The sequence below is a fragment of the Cynara cardunculus genome (assembly GCF_001531365.2).
Source record: "Cynara cardunculus var. scolymus isolate 2C chromosome LG 5, CcrdV1, whole genome shotgun sequence".
Taxonomy (NCBI): domain Eukaryota; kingdom Viridiplantae; phylum Streptophyta; class Magnoliopsida; order Asterales; family Asteraceae; genus Cynara; species Cynara cardunculus.
In genome coordinates, this window is record NC_037532.1 from 23693762 (window position 1) to 23712949 (window position 19188).

A 19188-nucleotide genomic window follows, 5' to 3' on the forward strand; every position below is an offset into this window, starting at 1 on the left:
CGCTCAAACCGCCAAAAACGGTCCGGTTTGACTTGGTTCGGCCGGTTTGAGCGGTCCGGCGGTTTTTTTGAACACCCCTAGCACCAGCAGCCATGGCTGCACGATTTTTATAGTTTTAAACTCGAAAATGGTTCATTTCTTGATCTTTTTTCTTCGTTCTTTTTATACCAAAACCTTGGTAATATTTTTACCAACATTTTGACATAAATAACATATTTTCGTCAAGAAATGAGTTCTATTTACTCATTTAAAGTTTGTTTTTAAAACTAAAATTCAACAATTTCAAAACATGAAAATCGAACCACATAAACACAAATGTGAGACATGAGGCTACTAGGGTTTGATAGAGTATATAAAAACAAAGCTATAGACATAAAAATCAAGAGATTTGGTTAAGAATCTCACCCAAAAATGGTGAAAAACCGAAATTTTTGATTTCGAACTTCAAACTTAGATTTCTTTCTCAAAACTCAACGATTTTACTAGTTATTTGACTCCCAACGATCCTAAGCCAGTGCCCCACAATTTATATAGTAAGAGCTTTGGCTTATTAGATGAAGAAATTGGCCAAATCGCGAGTTTTAGGCTGAGGTCGTTTTCTACAAAGAGTCATGTACCTTTGGCAAAAGAGGTCTCTCATCTTTGAAAAAGATGACATTCGCCCCCCTCAACTTTCTGACATTTACCACTAAACCCCTGCTCTCACTATTTTAATAATACTTACAGTTTTTACCCCCTACATCAACATTCTATTTCAATTTTGGTCATTTCAAATTTTAAGATTTCGATAATTATTTCCTTCAATTAATTACATAAATATTTTAACACTTTAAATAAATTTAATAAAAAAATATTTAAAGGTTCATATAATATTATTTATATATTTAAAAAAATTGGGTTTTACAGATAGTAATGTAATTAGAAATTTTTTATAATTTTTATTTTATTTTAATTAATTAGAATTATCCCTTTTTTCTTATTGATCATGTTTCTTCCTTTCCGCTTTCTTCTCTAGTTGGTTTTCTTCACATTCGACTTTCTTATCTTCTTTTCTTCACATCGTTCATAGTATCCATATTTTTGTCAATCTAGAATGAATGACTTGAATGTTGTAGGTAAGGAAACAATTTAAATTTGATCTACTTGATATCGTAGCCCTCAAGTCCTTAATTTTAATCAAACCCATATCATATCATATGTTCTTTTGATCTCCAAAGTCAATTCATGTTTGAGTATTTTATGCAACACTAAGCTTCATCAATGATTATCATAGCTATATCATACCAAATTAATGATTATAATAGTGATATCATATGATTATCAGACTCATATCACACCAAATTAAGTAGTCGATTTCCTAAGTTAACCCCAGTCGAGTGGAATCCTTGTAATAATTGTGTGATTGTCTAACCCTAACCGATCAAAATCGAGTGCGACTATGAGCAAGTGATGTTATAATAGTGATATCACATGATTATCACACCCATATCACACCAAATCTCACACAATCACCGGTTATGACCAAATCCCTTTCGATCATCCATGATTCAGTTTAAGTCAATAATACCCACAGGTTTATCTTAGGCAATTTAAATTTGACCTACTTGATGTTGTAGCCCTCAAGTCCTGATATTTAATCAAACTCATACCATATTATATGTACTTTTGATCTCCAAAGTCAATTCTTGTTTAAGGTTTTGAGTATTTTCTGCAGCACTAAGCTTCATTAATGATTATCACAACCATATAACACCAAATCAATGATTATAATAGTGATATCACATGATTATCACATCCATATCACACCAAATTAAATAGTCGATTTCCTAAGGTAACCCTAGCTGAGCGAAATCCTCGTGATAATTATGTGATTGTCCAACCCCAACCAATCAAAATCATGATCAAATCGAGTGCGACTATGAGCAAATGATGTCATAATAGTGATATCACACGATTATCACACCCATATCACACCAAATGTTGTTCGATTTCTCATTGAAATTCTTTCGATACCTTCTTCTCAGTTTGAATAAGCGATAACCGCTGAAATAAGGGATAACTCTAATTTTCATGGTTATCGGGTTAATGTGATTGTGTTTAAAATTTTATCATTTTGATTTCCAATTACCCTTTTTACTCTCAATTTTTTTTGAGTTGTTTTAAATTTCATTTTTTATTTAAAAAATCCTTTAATTTTTATTATTATCATAATATGAAGTTAATAGGTTGTTTTCTTATTCTCATAAATCACAAAGATTCTCGTGCGTGCGTTTGGAAATACAACCTTTTGAAAATGTGCAACCAATACAAGTTCTTTTTGGCCAATGAGAAAATTCCATGGATTTTTTAAATTTATTTAATCTTAAAGGGTATTTTAGTCAAAAGAAGTTTTTTTGATATAATAAATTTATATTTATTATTTCTAATTTGTCATGTTGTGACGATTCTCAGTATGAAATTAATTTTTTTATTTTTAGTTTATGCATTGATTTGGTGAATCAATTTTCATTTAATTTTCGTTCAAAAATTCCAAACAAAATCTTCATCATTTTGAAGCAAAACAAACCTAATCTTCATATTTTCTCATCATTTCCATAAATATTTCGATTTATTGGGTTGCATTGGTTGAATAAATGTGATGGATTGCATTTGAAACAAACTCTCTTTATATATATATATATATATATATATATATATATATATATTAACCTTACCTCTATCCAAAAAGTAGAGATACTGTTTTTCATGAAAACTCTGAACTTGTAAAAAAAGATATTGATTTAATTCACCAGAAAATGGTATTTGAAAATAGTAAATAGACTTACATTGAACCCAGCTGAGTGTTGACCTTCTACCAGCTCCATACCTGTTTCAGATACTTAAATATGAGAAAGAGGCATTATACATATACTTTTAAATATATACATATATGCATGTATATATATATATAATAGTTAACATTTGATTAACTTAATAGTCGGTTGGCAAGATCATCATTTGTATGACATAATAGTAATTTTTTTATTTCAACATCGTGTTATATATAAGAACACGACCCCATATCTTACCATGTGTGAGATATACTGTATTTGTTTAGTTTGGTTATAAGAATACAAGAATACTTCATTTTTCATTCAGCCATGGATTCCCCTCGTAGAATTGGTTCTATATCGATAAATTTGTTCTATCTTTTCCTTCTTTTGTCATCAAATCTCTTAACGTTGTTCATCTCGACCACTTTCTACTCCTCGTCTTCTCTAAACCCAACTAGAAACATAGCAATGATCATCGATGCTGCCAACGCCACCCAACTGCCGCTTGATACCGCTAACTTCAAGGGTACATCAGACATTTCACCTGAATTCCTTGCCTTCACATCACCAAAACAGCTCCCATTTGGGATGAACTCAAATTTCGACTCTGACAAACTATACCCTCCGGTTGGCAAAGCATGTACCCTTTTTCCTAACGAACTTAACCGCTACATGTCCTATAAGGTGAACGAATCCTGCCCAGATGACGAACTTTTAGCACAGAAACTGCTACTAAAAGGGTGTGAGCCACTCCCCCGCCGCCGCTGCCGCCCAGCTGCACCGCCAGAGTATGTCGAACCTCACCCTATTCCAGAAAGCTTTTGGTCCACACCATCTGACTCGTCTGTGGTCTGGACAGCATATACTTGCAAAAACTACTCATGTCTTATTAGCCGTAAACACAACCAAAAAGGGTTTGATGACTGTAAAGACTGTTTTGACCTTGGAGGTAGAGAGAAGGCACGATGGACTGAATCCAAAAGCAGGGGCAGCATTGACTTTGGGATCGATGAAGTTCTGAAAGTCAAGAAACATGGGACGATCCGAATCGGTCTCGACATAGGAGGCGGTGTTGGCACGTTTGCAGTAAGAATGAGAGAAAGGAATATAACAATAATAACAACTTCCATGAACTTGAATGGTCCTTTCAACAGTTTTATAGCATCAAGAGGTGTTGTACCTATGTATATAAGCATTTCTCAGAGACTTCCGTTCTTCGATAACACGTTAGATATAGTCCACTCGATGCATGTATTGAGTAACTGGTTACCGACAACATTGATGCATTTTTTGTTTTTCGATATATATCGGGTTCTTAGGCCTGGTGGGTTGTTTTGGCTTGATCATTTCTTCTGCAAAGGTGAGCAACTTGAAGAGGTTTACATACCACTTCTGGAAAGCATTGGATTCAACAAAGTGAAGTGGGTGGTAGGGAGGAAGTTGGACAGAGGTATAGAGCTACAGGAGATATATCTATCGGCATTGCTAGAGAAGCCACTAACCAACTCTTGGTAGTAAACTTCGGGTAGCTTAACCAGTCAGGCCTTGAGTTTGCTCCCCGGTGGTCACCATTTCGAGTCCCCTCAAGACCACAGGAGGTAGGGGTGCACAAAAACCCAATCAACCTGGTCAACCCAACCTGATCCACCGGATGTCTAATTGAGTTGTAAATTTTTCAAACCGTATAAGTATTGGGTTGGAATTGGGTTAGGCCATTTCAACCCAACCCGATAAACCTGATACCCCCTATTCCTCGGATATAATATGATTGTCAAGTCCCTAATTAATATGTACATCACACATTAAGACCAACCCATAATTAGATCTTTTCATAAGTATATCACAATTCCACCCGGAATTTTACTTTCCTATTTGCATTAATCTTCATTCATCTTGATGCTCGTCTGGCTTTTCTTTGTTCCACATGTACGCATAAAAGGTCAATCAACTCGTAGTAGTGACTAATGGTTGTTTAAGTATGCTGATCCAGTGATGCTGTTACGTCACAACCCGACCAACCTAACCCGTACAGGTTGGGTTGGGTTAGGGGATGCTTTAAAAGAAACTTGACAGACTCAGATTAAAAAACCTTCAAACCAGCCAAACGAAACCCATGTGCTGCCCTAGCCGGAGGTTTTCCTGGCTGTTAACTTAGGTCCCACGGGATTTGCCTGAGGTGCGTGCAAGCTAGCCCGGACCCCTATGGTTATAAAAAAAAGGAAAATACTCTTGATAGTACTGGTAGTCATTCCGTTTCCCAAGTATTTTTGCACAATGGGACGAGATTAAACTTTTCCTGAACACCCCAACAAAATATTTCCAAAGACATCGCAAGGATTGATTTCACTTGTGAACTTTGTTAACCATTAGATATACTTGCAAACAAATAATATTACCTGAAGCTTGTCTGGATGCAGTTCTCTTACATCTTTCATCCCATATAGATCAAACAAACCCTGGCGGAGGATATGAGAGCACTTCCATAACTGGTCGACAATATTTTCAGCCTATAATTCAGATCACCCACAAGATTACTAGCTGATAGCATCACGATTATAAACTCCTACCACCCATCACACGTCCACCGACTATAGGATAACAGAAAATACTGAACAAAAAGAGGCCAGAAAATCCAACATGTTACTTAGAACTTCATAATTTAAATAAGATTATTAGAAGTCATGATTGGAGTTGTAATATCATCCTTCTTTGCATTGGACATAGGTTTGTTCCATCTTTTCATCTTTACTTCATTTTGGCTCCAAGCGTTATTGTTAACACAACTTTGGCAAACCCTGATTTGTTTCCGCCCCAAGATTCTTTGTTTTCCCGTCTAGAAACTTGTTCTTTAGATGAAAACCAAACAAAAAGAACCCAATATATCCCACCAGAGGTGGGGTCTGGGAGTGTAAGATGTAAGCAAAGCTGACCTCTACCCAAAAGGTAAAGCAGTTGTTTCTGCAAAGACCCTTGGTTTGTCCTTTAGATGGTGCCACCATAAACACTAGGAGGGTTCCATGTTCCTCATTTTCCATCACAAAATCTGAATCACAATGGTCAATTGTTATTCTGTGCAAGTAAATAGGATGCACTGTTATGTCTGGAATAATTTAAGGGGAATATCAATATTTTTCAAAACTACAAAAGGTACATTAGCATTCATAGAAACTTCTGAAAGTTCAGGGACAATTTTTCTACCTTTTTGAAGTTCAGTTTTTGGTTTATCATTAAAAGGATCATTTTCCTATTTTGAAGGGTTCTCTTTTTTCCATTTGGCTGGGGGGAGGGGCGGAGGATTTTGGACATGATCACAAAATCATTTATGCAAGATTCAAAATTTCAAAGGGTGCTCTATCTTTACTCCAATATTCCTCCGGTGGTCTCAATTGGTTCTCATGGTTATTTGTGTAAGGGGAAAGATAGGGCACATCATAGGAAAAGCCAAGATGCCCAATCCTGATGACTGCAAGCATCAAACTTGAGAATCAAACAGTTCAATTATCATGGTGTGGCTGATAAAATAAATGTAGGTTCATATCATCTTTTTTTTTCTTTCCAGAACTGCAAAGGCAATGTGTTTAGGAAAAGTACTTGGATTTGGAGTACGTGTTATAGATATTTGAAATCAAAACGGAAAAATCATATACACGCTTGCTCTCTATTTTCTTACACCTCGTAGACCTCCCCTCCAAACATATCTAGATGTCTGAACATGTTCGTTAGATCTAGCACTACAAGGTATTCAATTCTACCTCCATTCTCCACATCGTAGCAAATGACCCTAAATCACTCAAATGCATCTTCCTACAGATACTCCTCAAAGCAAACAGGTTAAAAGTGTTATCATCATCCAACCAAGAAAATGCATATCTCTGTGGATGTCACATTTTTTGAGAATCAACCATATTATGGTGAATAAAAGACTTAGGGGGAAAACCTGAAAGCATTTTTTGGAACTCTCCAAAACACTAAAGTAATGTCACCTAATCCATTCACTTCAAGTCCAAATCAAACTCAAAAGTCCTGAGCCCAGAATACCAAATCAATATGTTCAAACGATAACTGCACGAGAAACAGAAACACATCCCCCAAATCAGCCTGCTGAAAGTGAATCGCAACCCAAAGCGGTGCCTGAATCAAATGCCTGAATCCAATCTCAATCCCAATGTTCAAAATATGAACTGTCAATCAAGATTCTGATACAGTACCCTCAAATTACAATGGTAAGACATTTAACACCCCTATTGATGGTTTCAGTTGTGCAAAGAAAGGGTGTCCAGGAATGAACGAAGCATCCTATCCTAATGCAACCTACTCCTTTCCTTTACAGGTTTTGTCTCTCATATGAGGTGTGCAAAACCCTAAAACTATTCATGAGGCTTTCATGTATCCAAAGTGGAAAAGGGATGCAGAAAAAGAAATCCATGCACTAGAAAGCAACATCACATGGGTTTTCACTGAATGGCCACCAGGAAAAAGTTCCGCAGGATACAATTGAATTTTTATAGTAACATATCAGGGAGATGAAAGTGTTGGTAGATAAAAGGCAAGACTCGTTGCTAAAGGGTTCACACAAGCCTACAGTATAGATTACCAACAAACTTATCCTCCAGACGCAAAACTCAACACAATCCAGGTTCTCCTCTTTCTAGCCGTGAATTTAGATTGCTTGATGTTAAAAATGCATTCCTCAAAGGTATCTCAAGAAGGAAGTGTATATGCAAATTCCACCTGGATTGCAGAACAAATCGAACAATGTAGCTTGCAAACTAAGAAAGTCACTATACGGCCTAAAACAGTCTCCACATGCATGCTTTGACAGATTTGCAAAATCAATTGTTAAAAGTGGCTACCATCCGTGTCAGACTGACAGATGATGAGAAAGAAATTCTCAAACTTAAAAGATGCTAGCCATAGAGTTCAAGATCAAAGACGAGCAAATCTCAAATATTTCCTAGGGAATGGAAGTTGCTCGGTCAATAGAAGATATTGTAATTTTGTGGTAGTTTCCTATGACTATAGTATCTCCTCATGTATAAATTGAGGTTGTACAAGTAGACAAAAATAAAGAAATCATTCTCCTTCAGTAAATCCTATAGACACAATGGTGATGTTCGTTTATCTATTTTTCCAATAAGAGTCCATAATCCATGATAACAAATAAACATATCTTATCTTAGTGAAACAATTAAAAAAACTGAAAATACAGTAAGCCTCGTACCATGCTTTAGATAAATAGTTCTCTTTTTTCTTTTGAATTCAGGGAACATCAAGATACTTTAGATAATTTCTTGCAAGAATGCAATAATTTCTACATTGTGTAGGTTCTGTAGACGGACCAACTTGCTTTAGTTTGAATAGTTTAAAAATGCTCTACTGTTGCAAGATTTGGCAAGGGCCAAAACATCACAACTCTACCAGGCACCAGCACATAGGCAGTTCAATAGTTCAAATCCATAAGCTTGAAAATAACTTTACCTCTATATTAAGGCTTGTCCTTCGTCTTTAGTCATCTTGTCCCCAAAAGGAACTAAGAAACTAATCCCCTAGATGCACCCAATAGGAGTAGTCATCAGCATCACAGGAATCACAATACAAATCTTGAGATCAACCTAGATTTGATGAACAGATAATATAAATTATACAAGAAGCCACCTGAGTCTTATAATTTGTCTCACAAGTTTTATGGTTCATTCAACTGTCATGATTTAGAAGTTGAGTAGATACGTTCCGCTTTAAACTTCTTGCAAATACTCTTGCGTTAAACATTTTGTTGATTTATAATTTGTCTCTTGCTTGCTTGTTCTTTTGGGACTTCTGACTTTTTATACTTTAAATGATGAATATGTAGTTTCCCTGGATAGAGACAGGTATATGTTGATATTTTGGCTATGCATTCTAAATGATCAGGTTTGGTGCTCAGACATGTCTATTTCACCGAGCCTCTTTCCGAGAGAGAGTTGTGATACCTGTCTCTATCCAGGGAAACTACAGGATCTAAAGAACAAGATGAAATAACGCTTTTGTGGAACGCCTTCTGGCGAGGCTTTGAGATTAACCCAATGTCATGAAAGAAGTAATTAAAGGTAAGCCCCGGGTCAACCCGCGCTGTGTATTCATTTTATGGAAATATAGTAATATACTAAAAGATCCATTTTAAGAAACTTTTTTGATTATATCCAAGAACACTTGGGTATTAATGGGAAATCAACTATCGCTGTCCCAAAAATAAATGAGCATAGTTCATTGCGAGTGAATGACAATTATTCAAATGTCTAAGTTACCCCACAATATGGACAAAATAAAGAAATGTTGTGAACCAAAACTGATGCTGTCGATATTTTATAATTTGATATAACGAACATAAATATAGTTTCAGATTCGAAGTTTGCAGTAAAAATGGAAATGCTGCATTTTATTTTTTGACATCCCTAAAGGAAATTGTTGCATTTATGATGGGACATAGGGAGTAATTCACAATTTGGGCGGTGATACTTCCTTGTTAAATCAATTTGATAATCATGAGTATCAAGCTAGGCAACAAAGTAAAGACATCTACGAATGGAGATAATGTTCAGTTAAGGCATCCTATGCTTCCAAACACTGGAAACAACAAAAATCAGAAAGCCTTGTATGTTCTAGAAGTAATTTCAAAAGAAAGCATGTCAATGGCTTGCCTTAGTCAGTTCACAAGTTGGCAGGATGCAATACAAAAGCAGATACTAGCATAAAGGAAGCCAGATACCCATGGTTGCATACTGCGGTGTGGTGTGGTGTGGTTGGTGCAATTTATGTGGTTTGTACCTAGAGCACTTCAATCCAATAATTATAAAATCATAAGTCCAAAATAAATACAATGATGCAAATCCTTACAAAAATAAGTTCCAATATGGTTCAAAACAAACTAAAGAGTTTCATAATTAATCCAAACGAAACAAAAAAATTCCAATCCACGTTATCTTTCATCTTGAGTCTCGACTCGTGATATATATATATAGACTTGGGATCACGTGAGACCAGCCTGTTTTCGTGAGACCCATGAGACCAGCCTTTTACACTTGAAACTTCACAGCAAAATGCTGTGAAGGTAACCTTCACAGTGTTTTTGCTTTGAAGGTTCGACTTTTTTAAACCTTCACAGTGTTTTTGCTGTGAAGTTTCAAGTGTAAAAATATGGTCTCACGGGTCTCACGAAAACAGGTTGGTCTCGCGTGAACCCAACCCTATATATATATATACACAATGAATACTACATTAATTCAATTAAAGATTACAACCCTATATAATATATAAGGGTTCAAATAGAAACGATAGGGGGTTGGAAACGTGGAAACACGAAAAACGGATGAAAAGTATAATGATATGAATGTCAAATTAAAGGGAATAAAGTGTTCATTTTTTTGCTATAACTGTATCGGTTGATTGGCTCCAATTTTGATTTATATTTCAAATTTCTTTTGGGAGGCAAGATATTTCTTTTAACCACCTTTTTGCAGTTTCCATTTGAACCTAAAAATTAGAGTTTTAACATTCCTTCGATCAAATCCATCTAACCGTTCAAATCTGTTCTTTTTTCACATTTCAACCTTTTTGCAGTTTCCATTTGAACCTCCCCGTATATGTGTGTGTATATATATATAGAGAGATATAGATATAGATATAGATATAAATAGGGTTGTGAGAAGAATTTTTGGCCATATGATCAATTTTAATAAAATCATACACGTCAAAATTTTGAGGCATCTACTTCCTTATTTAAGGGTAAATTGATCAAATATGTTATATTTCCTAATTAAATATATCTTTATTTATACAACTAAATTAATTACCCAAAACTCTTTAACACAAAAATATAGAAAATATAATAAAATATCCAGTCAAACAAATTATATCAATAAAACGAGCATTTTAAAGAGTTTGGGGTTATTAATTTAGTTTTAGAAATAAAGAGATATTCAATTAGAAAATATCCGTGCACCATATTTGACCAATTTACCCTTAAAATCCCTTAAATACAGAAGTACACACCTCCTTTTTTGGAACTCTAAATTAATTTATCAAAATTGGTCTAATGGTCAAAAATCCTTGCATTGACCATGTACCATAATTGCATGTGATTTTAGTGGAAAATCACATGAGATTTGGCTGTTCTCGTGTTCTCTTATTTTGACCCTATTCTCCTTTGATCCTCCCTATATATAGAATGCAAATCAAATACAAACCAATTTCAATTAAGATATTTATGGAAATGATGAAGGTTCATTTATTATGATTTGAATATTTATGGAAGATAATTAAAGGTCATTTATAATGATCAATGATTTATATTAGGAAACAATCAATATATTTATGAAACCAGATATTTGTTAGACTATATGGACGGTTGAGATAGGTTGTATGGTTTGTAACTTTTCCATGGTTTGCATTTGATTTGTCCTCTCTCTCTCTCTCTCTCTCTCTCTCTCTCTCTCTCTATATATATATATATATATGTGCATACGACAAATTAACTTCATGTTGCTATTACTAGATGTTATTACTTCATGTTCTCTTATTTTGACCCTATTCTCGACTTTTCCCTAATTCACTTCATGTTGCTATTACTAGATGTTATTCAATATATAATCCATTGTCCTAATCTATTAGGAAAGCTAGGGGTAGACCACATTATATATCAAATACAAGCATAGAACTAATTTTGCACCATTGTACAATAGTTTCTAGTAAATATATTTTGAGTTTAAAAACTAAAAGACTTTTTACAGCATGAAATATATAGTATATAGTCGAACAATAACAATAATACAACTATACATTTCCAAAGACAAAAACAGATGGTAATAATTAAAATAACTAACTATGAGTTCTATGACTTCAATTATTATTCGTCAACAACATATTTTCAGCATGCAACACATAAATAGAGACTACCACATAGGAATTAAGTTATACCTTCAATGATAAAGAGAAAAATTAACCATCTTCTGATAAGAACATATTAATTGCAGAAAGCCTCTTGACTCTTTTGTATGCATTGTAAGAGAACAATTCAATTTCCTTCTTTCCAAAATCAAAAATAAGAAACAGCAAATCATCAGTGAAGGGTAGAAATTACAGCAAAATTACAGTGTTATTGTCAACAAGGCATAATAATCATCTTAAACAACAAAAATATCATTTGAAAGGGATATGAACCTGGTGCTTAAAGGTTCGACTAGTCTCAAGTCCAGTTCCTGCTTTGTTATCACTAGCACTAGATGTCCGTTTAAGTCTTTATCCAAAAAAATGTCCATTTAAGTAATTGCATTTAGTCTCGACCTATTCAACCTATCAGGGAATCTAATGGATGGCGAAATAATGTGACAACAAACATTAAATTATTTGTAACTACGTATTTTATTTCTTGGATTCAAAATTTGAATTTCAAATTTCAAATCAAATAGTTTTTCAGTGGATATTGTGTTCAACAATAATAGAAATGCATTTACACATTTTCCAAAAATAAAAAATAAAGTAATATTCCCTCTTAATTCCATAAAAGTTGAAACAATTATCATTGCAATGTCCATATCATTTGTGAACTTTCTTCTTGGCAAAATTTAAAGCTACAATTACATATATGCCCATTTTCACCATTACAAAATATATCCACAAGGATCCCTACTTTGTCTTACGAAAGGGTATTATAGATATTTGATTAATGGTCTTTATTACCAAACGTGCCTAGTCAAATGAGAGTAAATGTTGGTCCTTTACAGGATTGAGGGAGTAAATGCTATTACCACTAAGTCCTCGACCAATTTTTTTCGCACTTTAATCCTTATAAGGAATCAAGCAGGCAAGTCGCTTTATAAGCTTAACCCGATCTTCCGGAGTCCTCCATACCTCCAAATAGCAAAAACTAGCTACCTCTTTTCTTTTTAGCCATCTTGAGAATTTCTCTGCAAGTTCTAGTTTCACTTGAAGATTTACAGGGAAGAAATCAAGGATGAACCCTAACGAGGTATACAAAAAGTTCACATTATGTAATTTTTATTAACAAATCTCTTGTTCTTTTTTCCTTATAAATTCTATCAAATATTTAGGCCTAAATATGTAGAAGACTTTTCAATTAAGTGTGATCGCTTTTGTCAACATCGATTATATATCTTGTGAAGGATTTATGATTGCAACAATGAAACTTGTTTATTAATTACCATACTTGACATGAACCCTATAAATATCTATGCTACTCTTAGACGTTTTAGGGTTAAGCTTTCATCTATAGATTGCTAATTTAGTGCAGGCTCCCATATATGCCACACCCATCCTTCATGGTGGCTTGGGAATTGTATACAAGACATTGGGAAAGTTTTAAGATGAAGGATCTAGTGTTTTGTTGTGTTTGTAAAATTCACCCTTATGTTTTCTTACATTATGTTGCAATTGTCAAGATATTTAATACTCTTGGGCCAGTTGGTAGCTATTATGCCAATTTTGTAAACTAACTAACTTCAAACTTCTATTAGTTCATACCATTTAATTTAACATAGATAAGTTTGATAATGGATAACACACTTGTGTATCACACACAAATTTCCAACTTCACTAACTCGGATATTAGGAGAAGAATAGGAGTTGAAAACTGGATGGGGACAACCACTTAAGGAAATGTGTTTTATGTTGTATTTAATGAGATATACCGTAATTAATAGATATTGGTGGGTTTAAATTGGTACTTTTCTAACTGATATTCTACTGTGTTAGCCACTATGACAATTTGCTTCTCGCTGAGAGCATTCAATATTATCAGTCTGATTTCTCCTAGGTACTTCATATTCATTGTTAGTGTTCTTCCCTTCAAAACCAAAAGTCTGTTTTCCCGTTAAGAGTGAATAAATTGTAATGGTTGACAATCTATATCTTCCTATAGGTTCATAAAAAGTATAGGAGGTTAAGCCATTTCACCCTATACATATATAAGAACTAGGATGAAGTTAATTTTGGGAATAACTTCTTCCTTACCCTGCTATATATTGCACGCTCATTTTCTTTTAAAAGGTTAAATAGTTTCCCGGGGATGCACCATGGTGTGGTTATCGTGCATTTCAAGGTGGTACCTCACCAAGTTAGATGGCCCAACAAGGAAGTATGACGTGCAACAGGAAGCCCCGGCGCAGTGAGTTTTAGTGTGGTGCAATGGTGCGGCACATTGATAAAATTCCAAAATCTGAGCCTACAGTAATGGAACAAAAATCTAATTATGATGCCTTTCAGGTGACCAACTGTTGAGTCAAGAATATGACGTTCATTACTTCGTATAATTTGCAGGACATGAGTCTTCAAAAGCAGTGATGAGAATAAATAAGCAGTAATAAGCTGCATGTATACACACATGAATATAAACACATGCACAATATTTCCATACATATATGTACACACCCATACAAGCATGCACATGTATACATATGATTTGAAATCCGCATAGCTAATTGCAAGGTAGTAAACTATGATGTTATTGGTGTCAGAAACCTCATGCAAGTGCTAGGAGACATAATTCTATTGCTAAGCCTTGGAACCAATAAGGACGTTCTAATTGTGAAGGGCACCAGTAAACCCACGTATAATAAAGCTGGAAAGTTTTGACATGGCTATTAGTGTGACACAAGTGTCAACAAATTCAGAAGTTATGTTTCTTTTACTTGTTATATTATTAATTTCTTTGACAACTGTTGTCAACGGATTGGGTAGTTTTTCCCCTTTCCTTAACCATTACAGGTTGTTACTCGAGCAATATATATATATATATATATATATATATATATGGAGTCAGAATCATTGGCTTGATCTGGAATCTCCAATTAATAAAAATTTTGTTTCTGTAGGAGCCTAGCCCAGTACAGTGGATCAACCAATTTCTGGCAGGGCTTTACTTTTCGCTTTGTAGAGCTCACGACTTCCGAAATAATGATAAGAATAATTTCTGCATTGACTGTGAGACGTTAGCATGCTACCACTGCATGTCAGACGGCACTCATGATCATCACAGGGTATTAAGGATTTACAGACTTGCTCACATGAACGTAGTCCCCCTAAATATTATAAATGAGCATCTCGACTGCTCAGGGATACAGGTATTTTCTCTCTATCACAAATGCAATCCTTGATATATGTGCAAGTAGCAAACATGCTTTCATATGCTTCCAGAAGTAGATGGACTTAGCCCTCTCTACAGTAGTTCCATATCTAAGCTCTATGCATGTCCCAAGAACAATGTAATGTACAGAGTCAGACTAGTAATTTTACTTTAGGATTTTTTCCAACTTCTTTTACCTAAACTTACCTGAGCAGTGGCTGTTACCCATATCTGATACCAGTCTTCTGATTTAAACCTATTTTCAAGCTCCTATTAGATCTTATATGCTTAATAGAGGAGAAAATTCAATAGCAATCATAGTGTGCAAACAGTATGTTGTTTCAGCTCATAAATGTAGGTCATCGTGTATGCATAGTTCAGTATCAATCCTAATAGCACGCAGACATCAAAAGTGTGCTTTTGCCCTGCATTACAACTAAATATGATAACATAATTAACATACTATTCTTTCATAAAAGATACTCTTATCAGTAAAAGTCAAGTACAAGTCCTTTGAGGAAAGAACTGATAATTAATTACCGAAAGAGGCTACTAAAGCTTAGTGAATAAGAATAGGAAAGTGTAGTCAAGAGAAATTCCCATATTATAATGCTAACAACCCTATGCAAGTCAGTATCGAAGATAATGTATCTTTGCCATGTCTAAATCTCACAATACCATTAAAAGAAAACCAAATACCAAAAATGGGCTATCTACAACCATGCCAAAAACCCTACATCCCATTATAAGCAATTACAAGTCAACGGATAATGCAAATAATAATAGGTAGGAACTTCCAAGCTACTTTTTAGCAATCTGCATGCCTCATCTAGAAGTATTTGATAAAATATAACCATTACCTCTATTGCCAAAATTCATAAATTATCTCTAATTGCTGCAGAACTCTTGGAACGTATTGCATTTCTCTTGCTCTAAATCATCAAGAATATCAGAAACTGGGATACAAATATTGCATTTCTCACGCTCTGAATCATCAAGAATATCAGAAACTGGGATGAGTAACAACTATATTCATAGTTTTCCTACAACTTGCAAAAATACAAAAACCCTAATTTCTTCAAGAACTAGATGGTCTGACAGATCACCATCTTAATCAAGAATATACATAAGTGGTAGATACAAAACAAAAATACATTCTAAGAGAAGTTTGACTTCAGCCTTAATATCCAAAATGACATCATTAGTAAGATAGCAATGGATTCTTTTTAAATTGAGTTTTCAAACTGTAAGGAATTTGTTTGTAATCTTCTGTAACGACATACCAAAATCAACAGAGAATGGAAAAAGGCACAGCACTCATAAAAATAGAAATAACCTTACTACACTTAATTCGTGATGCTTAAAAGTTTTTAAATTGAAACCAACCATTATGAAATATAGGTTGTCCACTTATACTTGGTTGATAATTTTCATTTTGCTGATACAAATCAAGAAATTTGGAAGAAATCAAGTCATATCATATAAGACCTGTGGCAAGGGTAGAAGGTGATCTCCTTCCATGAAGTTGAGGTTTAACGATCTCTCTGCTTTTACATTTTTCCCAACTGGGCATCTCTCTTACACTTTTGTTGGTCCAGCTCTCAGCCAACCACTTATTATTTTTCTTACAAAGACACTAACAAATCATAACAAACATCTCCTTCTTAACTGTTGCAGCCTTACATTTTGTCCTCCAACGCTCTCCATTGTCTCTTGCAAGAAACTTTAAAGATGAAAGATACATCACTTTGAAAAAAAAACAGATCAAATATCATAAGAATATCATATTATTGGCGACATGTAAAACATTGGTGTATATTATATTATCTTTCACATGTTTGTATAATCAAATTTCCACTTCTTTACTAGACATGTTCGAGTTTTGTAGAGTTGAACATGTGTGAAACAAGTTATACATGAAAATGACCTATCTATATAAACTCTTTTTAAGAATTAAAACCAAGTATATATGCATCTACGTTATCTTCAGTAATTTTTTTATTTGGATCTCTCTGTTTATTGAATTTACAAATATAGCTACTGGTAGTTGGCGTTCATCTTTCCTTTCATGTTGTTCTGGTCTTGAAGGTTTTAACAGTTGTTAGCATCTTTCTTTTGGCTTGTGTTTTGGGGTTCATGTTACGCTACTAATTTTGTTATAAAGTCAAACACATTTAAAAGTACCTCCAATTAGCTACACTTTGTTAAGCATATCATTTATGTATATGATTATCATGGAAGAAATGGAAAAGAAAATCAACTCATAAGCATCTAAGAGTGTCAATCTATTTTATTTAGAAAAACTAATGTTGTGAACTTGAGCTTTGAACGGGTCCTTCACCAGTTCTCCTAAAAGGAGTTTATATAGTTCTAGTTACTAGTTAAATGCAAAAGAATTACCAAACAATGTCAAAGTGAGGCTTATGGCTATCATATTTCAAGTTTTTATAAGGGAAAAGTATAGTTGTGACAAATCAAACAACATTGTTTTGCAAAATTAAGCATGTTTTGGACTGCACAGGGGAGTGATAGAGTATAAATGGGTATGTTGGGGAAGGCTATTAGGGTGCACTAGAGCATAATATGGTGCAGGGGCATTACATATGTGTGTATCATGTTTCTATTATGGATCATGGGAGTGAGCTACAATCAATCTGATTAGGGTCTGTCACAGCAAAGATGGGTTCACTTGTCACAAGGATGTAATGCTGCCCTTTCATAATATTGTTTGTTTTAAGTTGCACTAATGTTAAACATGAAATGCATTGCATAGTGTCCATAGGATGTTCCATGTATTCATACTCATCTAAACTCGTATTATTTTTGCAGCCATATAGATGCAACGAACGGTTTGTCCTGGCCCTCCATCCCCTCCCCCACTGCGGCACAGGCAGGTACAAGCAATACAACTCGTGCCGTTTCTGCAGCAGAAAACTCAGGCACCCAAACGAGTATCAGTTCTGCTCCATTGCTTGCAAGGTACTACATACACCTACGAGGGTAAATCTATAACTACCACTAATGTCACCATCAAACTCCTCACCACAACACTTGTATGTACGAAAAACCATGTGATGTGCACACTCTGTCTTTCCATGTAATTACACTCTCCTCCCTCAAAAAGAAAAAAAAATTGATAATAGCATCAATGCTAGCCATAAATATACTCCTCTCTTACAAGCTTTCTTTTTTGGCACCAAAATACGGTTTCAGATCAATGACGAAAAGCCAACAGCCAAAGAGTCAACAATCAAACCTCCTGCACCAGAAGATGATGCTGGAGCTGGTACTGGCCATAGTGACAAGAGGTCATCCCCAAGGAAAAGAAGCCGTAAAGGAGTCCCAATGAGGGCTCTACTCTTGAAGGACCAAGCCTGATTCATCTTCTCAAAACGTTGGGTTTATTTTGTGGATGGCTGTAGACAGCATTTTAAGCCCAATTTTCTTGAAAGTTCTGAACATTCATATGCATCTGCTAAGAAATCTGGAATAAGTTTGTAAAAGATATGGCTTTTGTTAACAATTATTAAACTTCTCTAGTAAAAACAAGTTGATGTGTATATACGTGCCAACAACAGGAACTATCATCCAGTGAGCAAAACCAGTGCTGCCGACCTGCTTCTGGTACTTCAGTTGGCCAAATTGAGTAGCAACATTTGAACCACATGAAAAGAGGTGGGACAGCCTCAGCATTGTCAGCATGTATGCTTGCAAACCTCACAGAGGTCGCACACCCCCATCCTCCACCCATTCTCGTCCCTGGGAGCACACTTGCAGTTCAAAACCCAATCTCCTTTCCACCTTCTTAGTCCAGGTTACTAGTTGTCAACAAATCAACTCAAGATCTCATACCCCAACTTGAGCATGAAAAATATTACATGTTGATCATCCAAACCTTCTAATTCCACAAACTCTCTCACCTTCAGCTCCTCCATAATGCAATATCCTTCCCCCATTGTCTTCTCAGCGGCTGTTTTCAGATTGCCAATTGTAGCATAAAGCAGCACCACCAACCGCCCCACCATCAAGTCGCTTCTCTTCTACAATCCCCTCTAGTTTCGAGTCTATTGTAACCAACTGAATGACTCAACATATGACTCGCAAAATCTCATAAGCATCATGATTATAATGCCACTCATACAATTTACTCCTTGATAATAGACCCACAGTTCTGAGAGACGAAGGGTCCTGCAGATCAAATTTCTCTAGAAAACAAAACCAGACGTAACCGGTAAATCCCACACAGAGTTAGGGTCTAGG

At 35.0% G+C, this 19188-nt stretch overlaps 1 protein-coding gene across 2 annotated transcripts in view; it reads left to right on the plus strand.

Moving 5' to 3' along the window:
* The window catches only part of LOC112512017, a 69974-nt gene extending 51636 nt beyond the window's left edge, over positions 1-18338 (plus strand). The window contains exons 1-4 of one of the 2 annotated variants that reach the window (XM_025117798.1): positions 8829-8899; positions 14678-14926; positions 17758-17907; positions 18142-18338. In XM_025117798.1, the coding sequence (XP_024973566.1) occupies positions 14813-14926; positions 17758-17907; positions 18142-18306 (429 nt within the window). In that variant the 5' untranslated portion in view covers positions 8829-8899; positions 14678-14812 and the 3' untranslated portion in view covers positions 18307-18338. Of the gene's footprint in view, positions 1-8828; positions 8900-14677; positions 14927-17757; positions 17908-18141 lie in introns of those variants that run through there. The other variant, XM_025117799.1, reaches the window with a different exon arrangement.
* Positions 18339-19188: the final 850 nt, after the last annotated feature.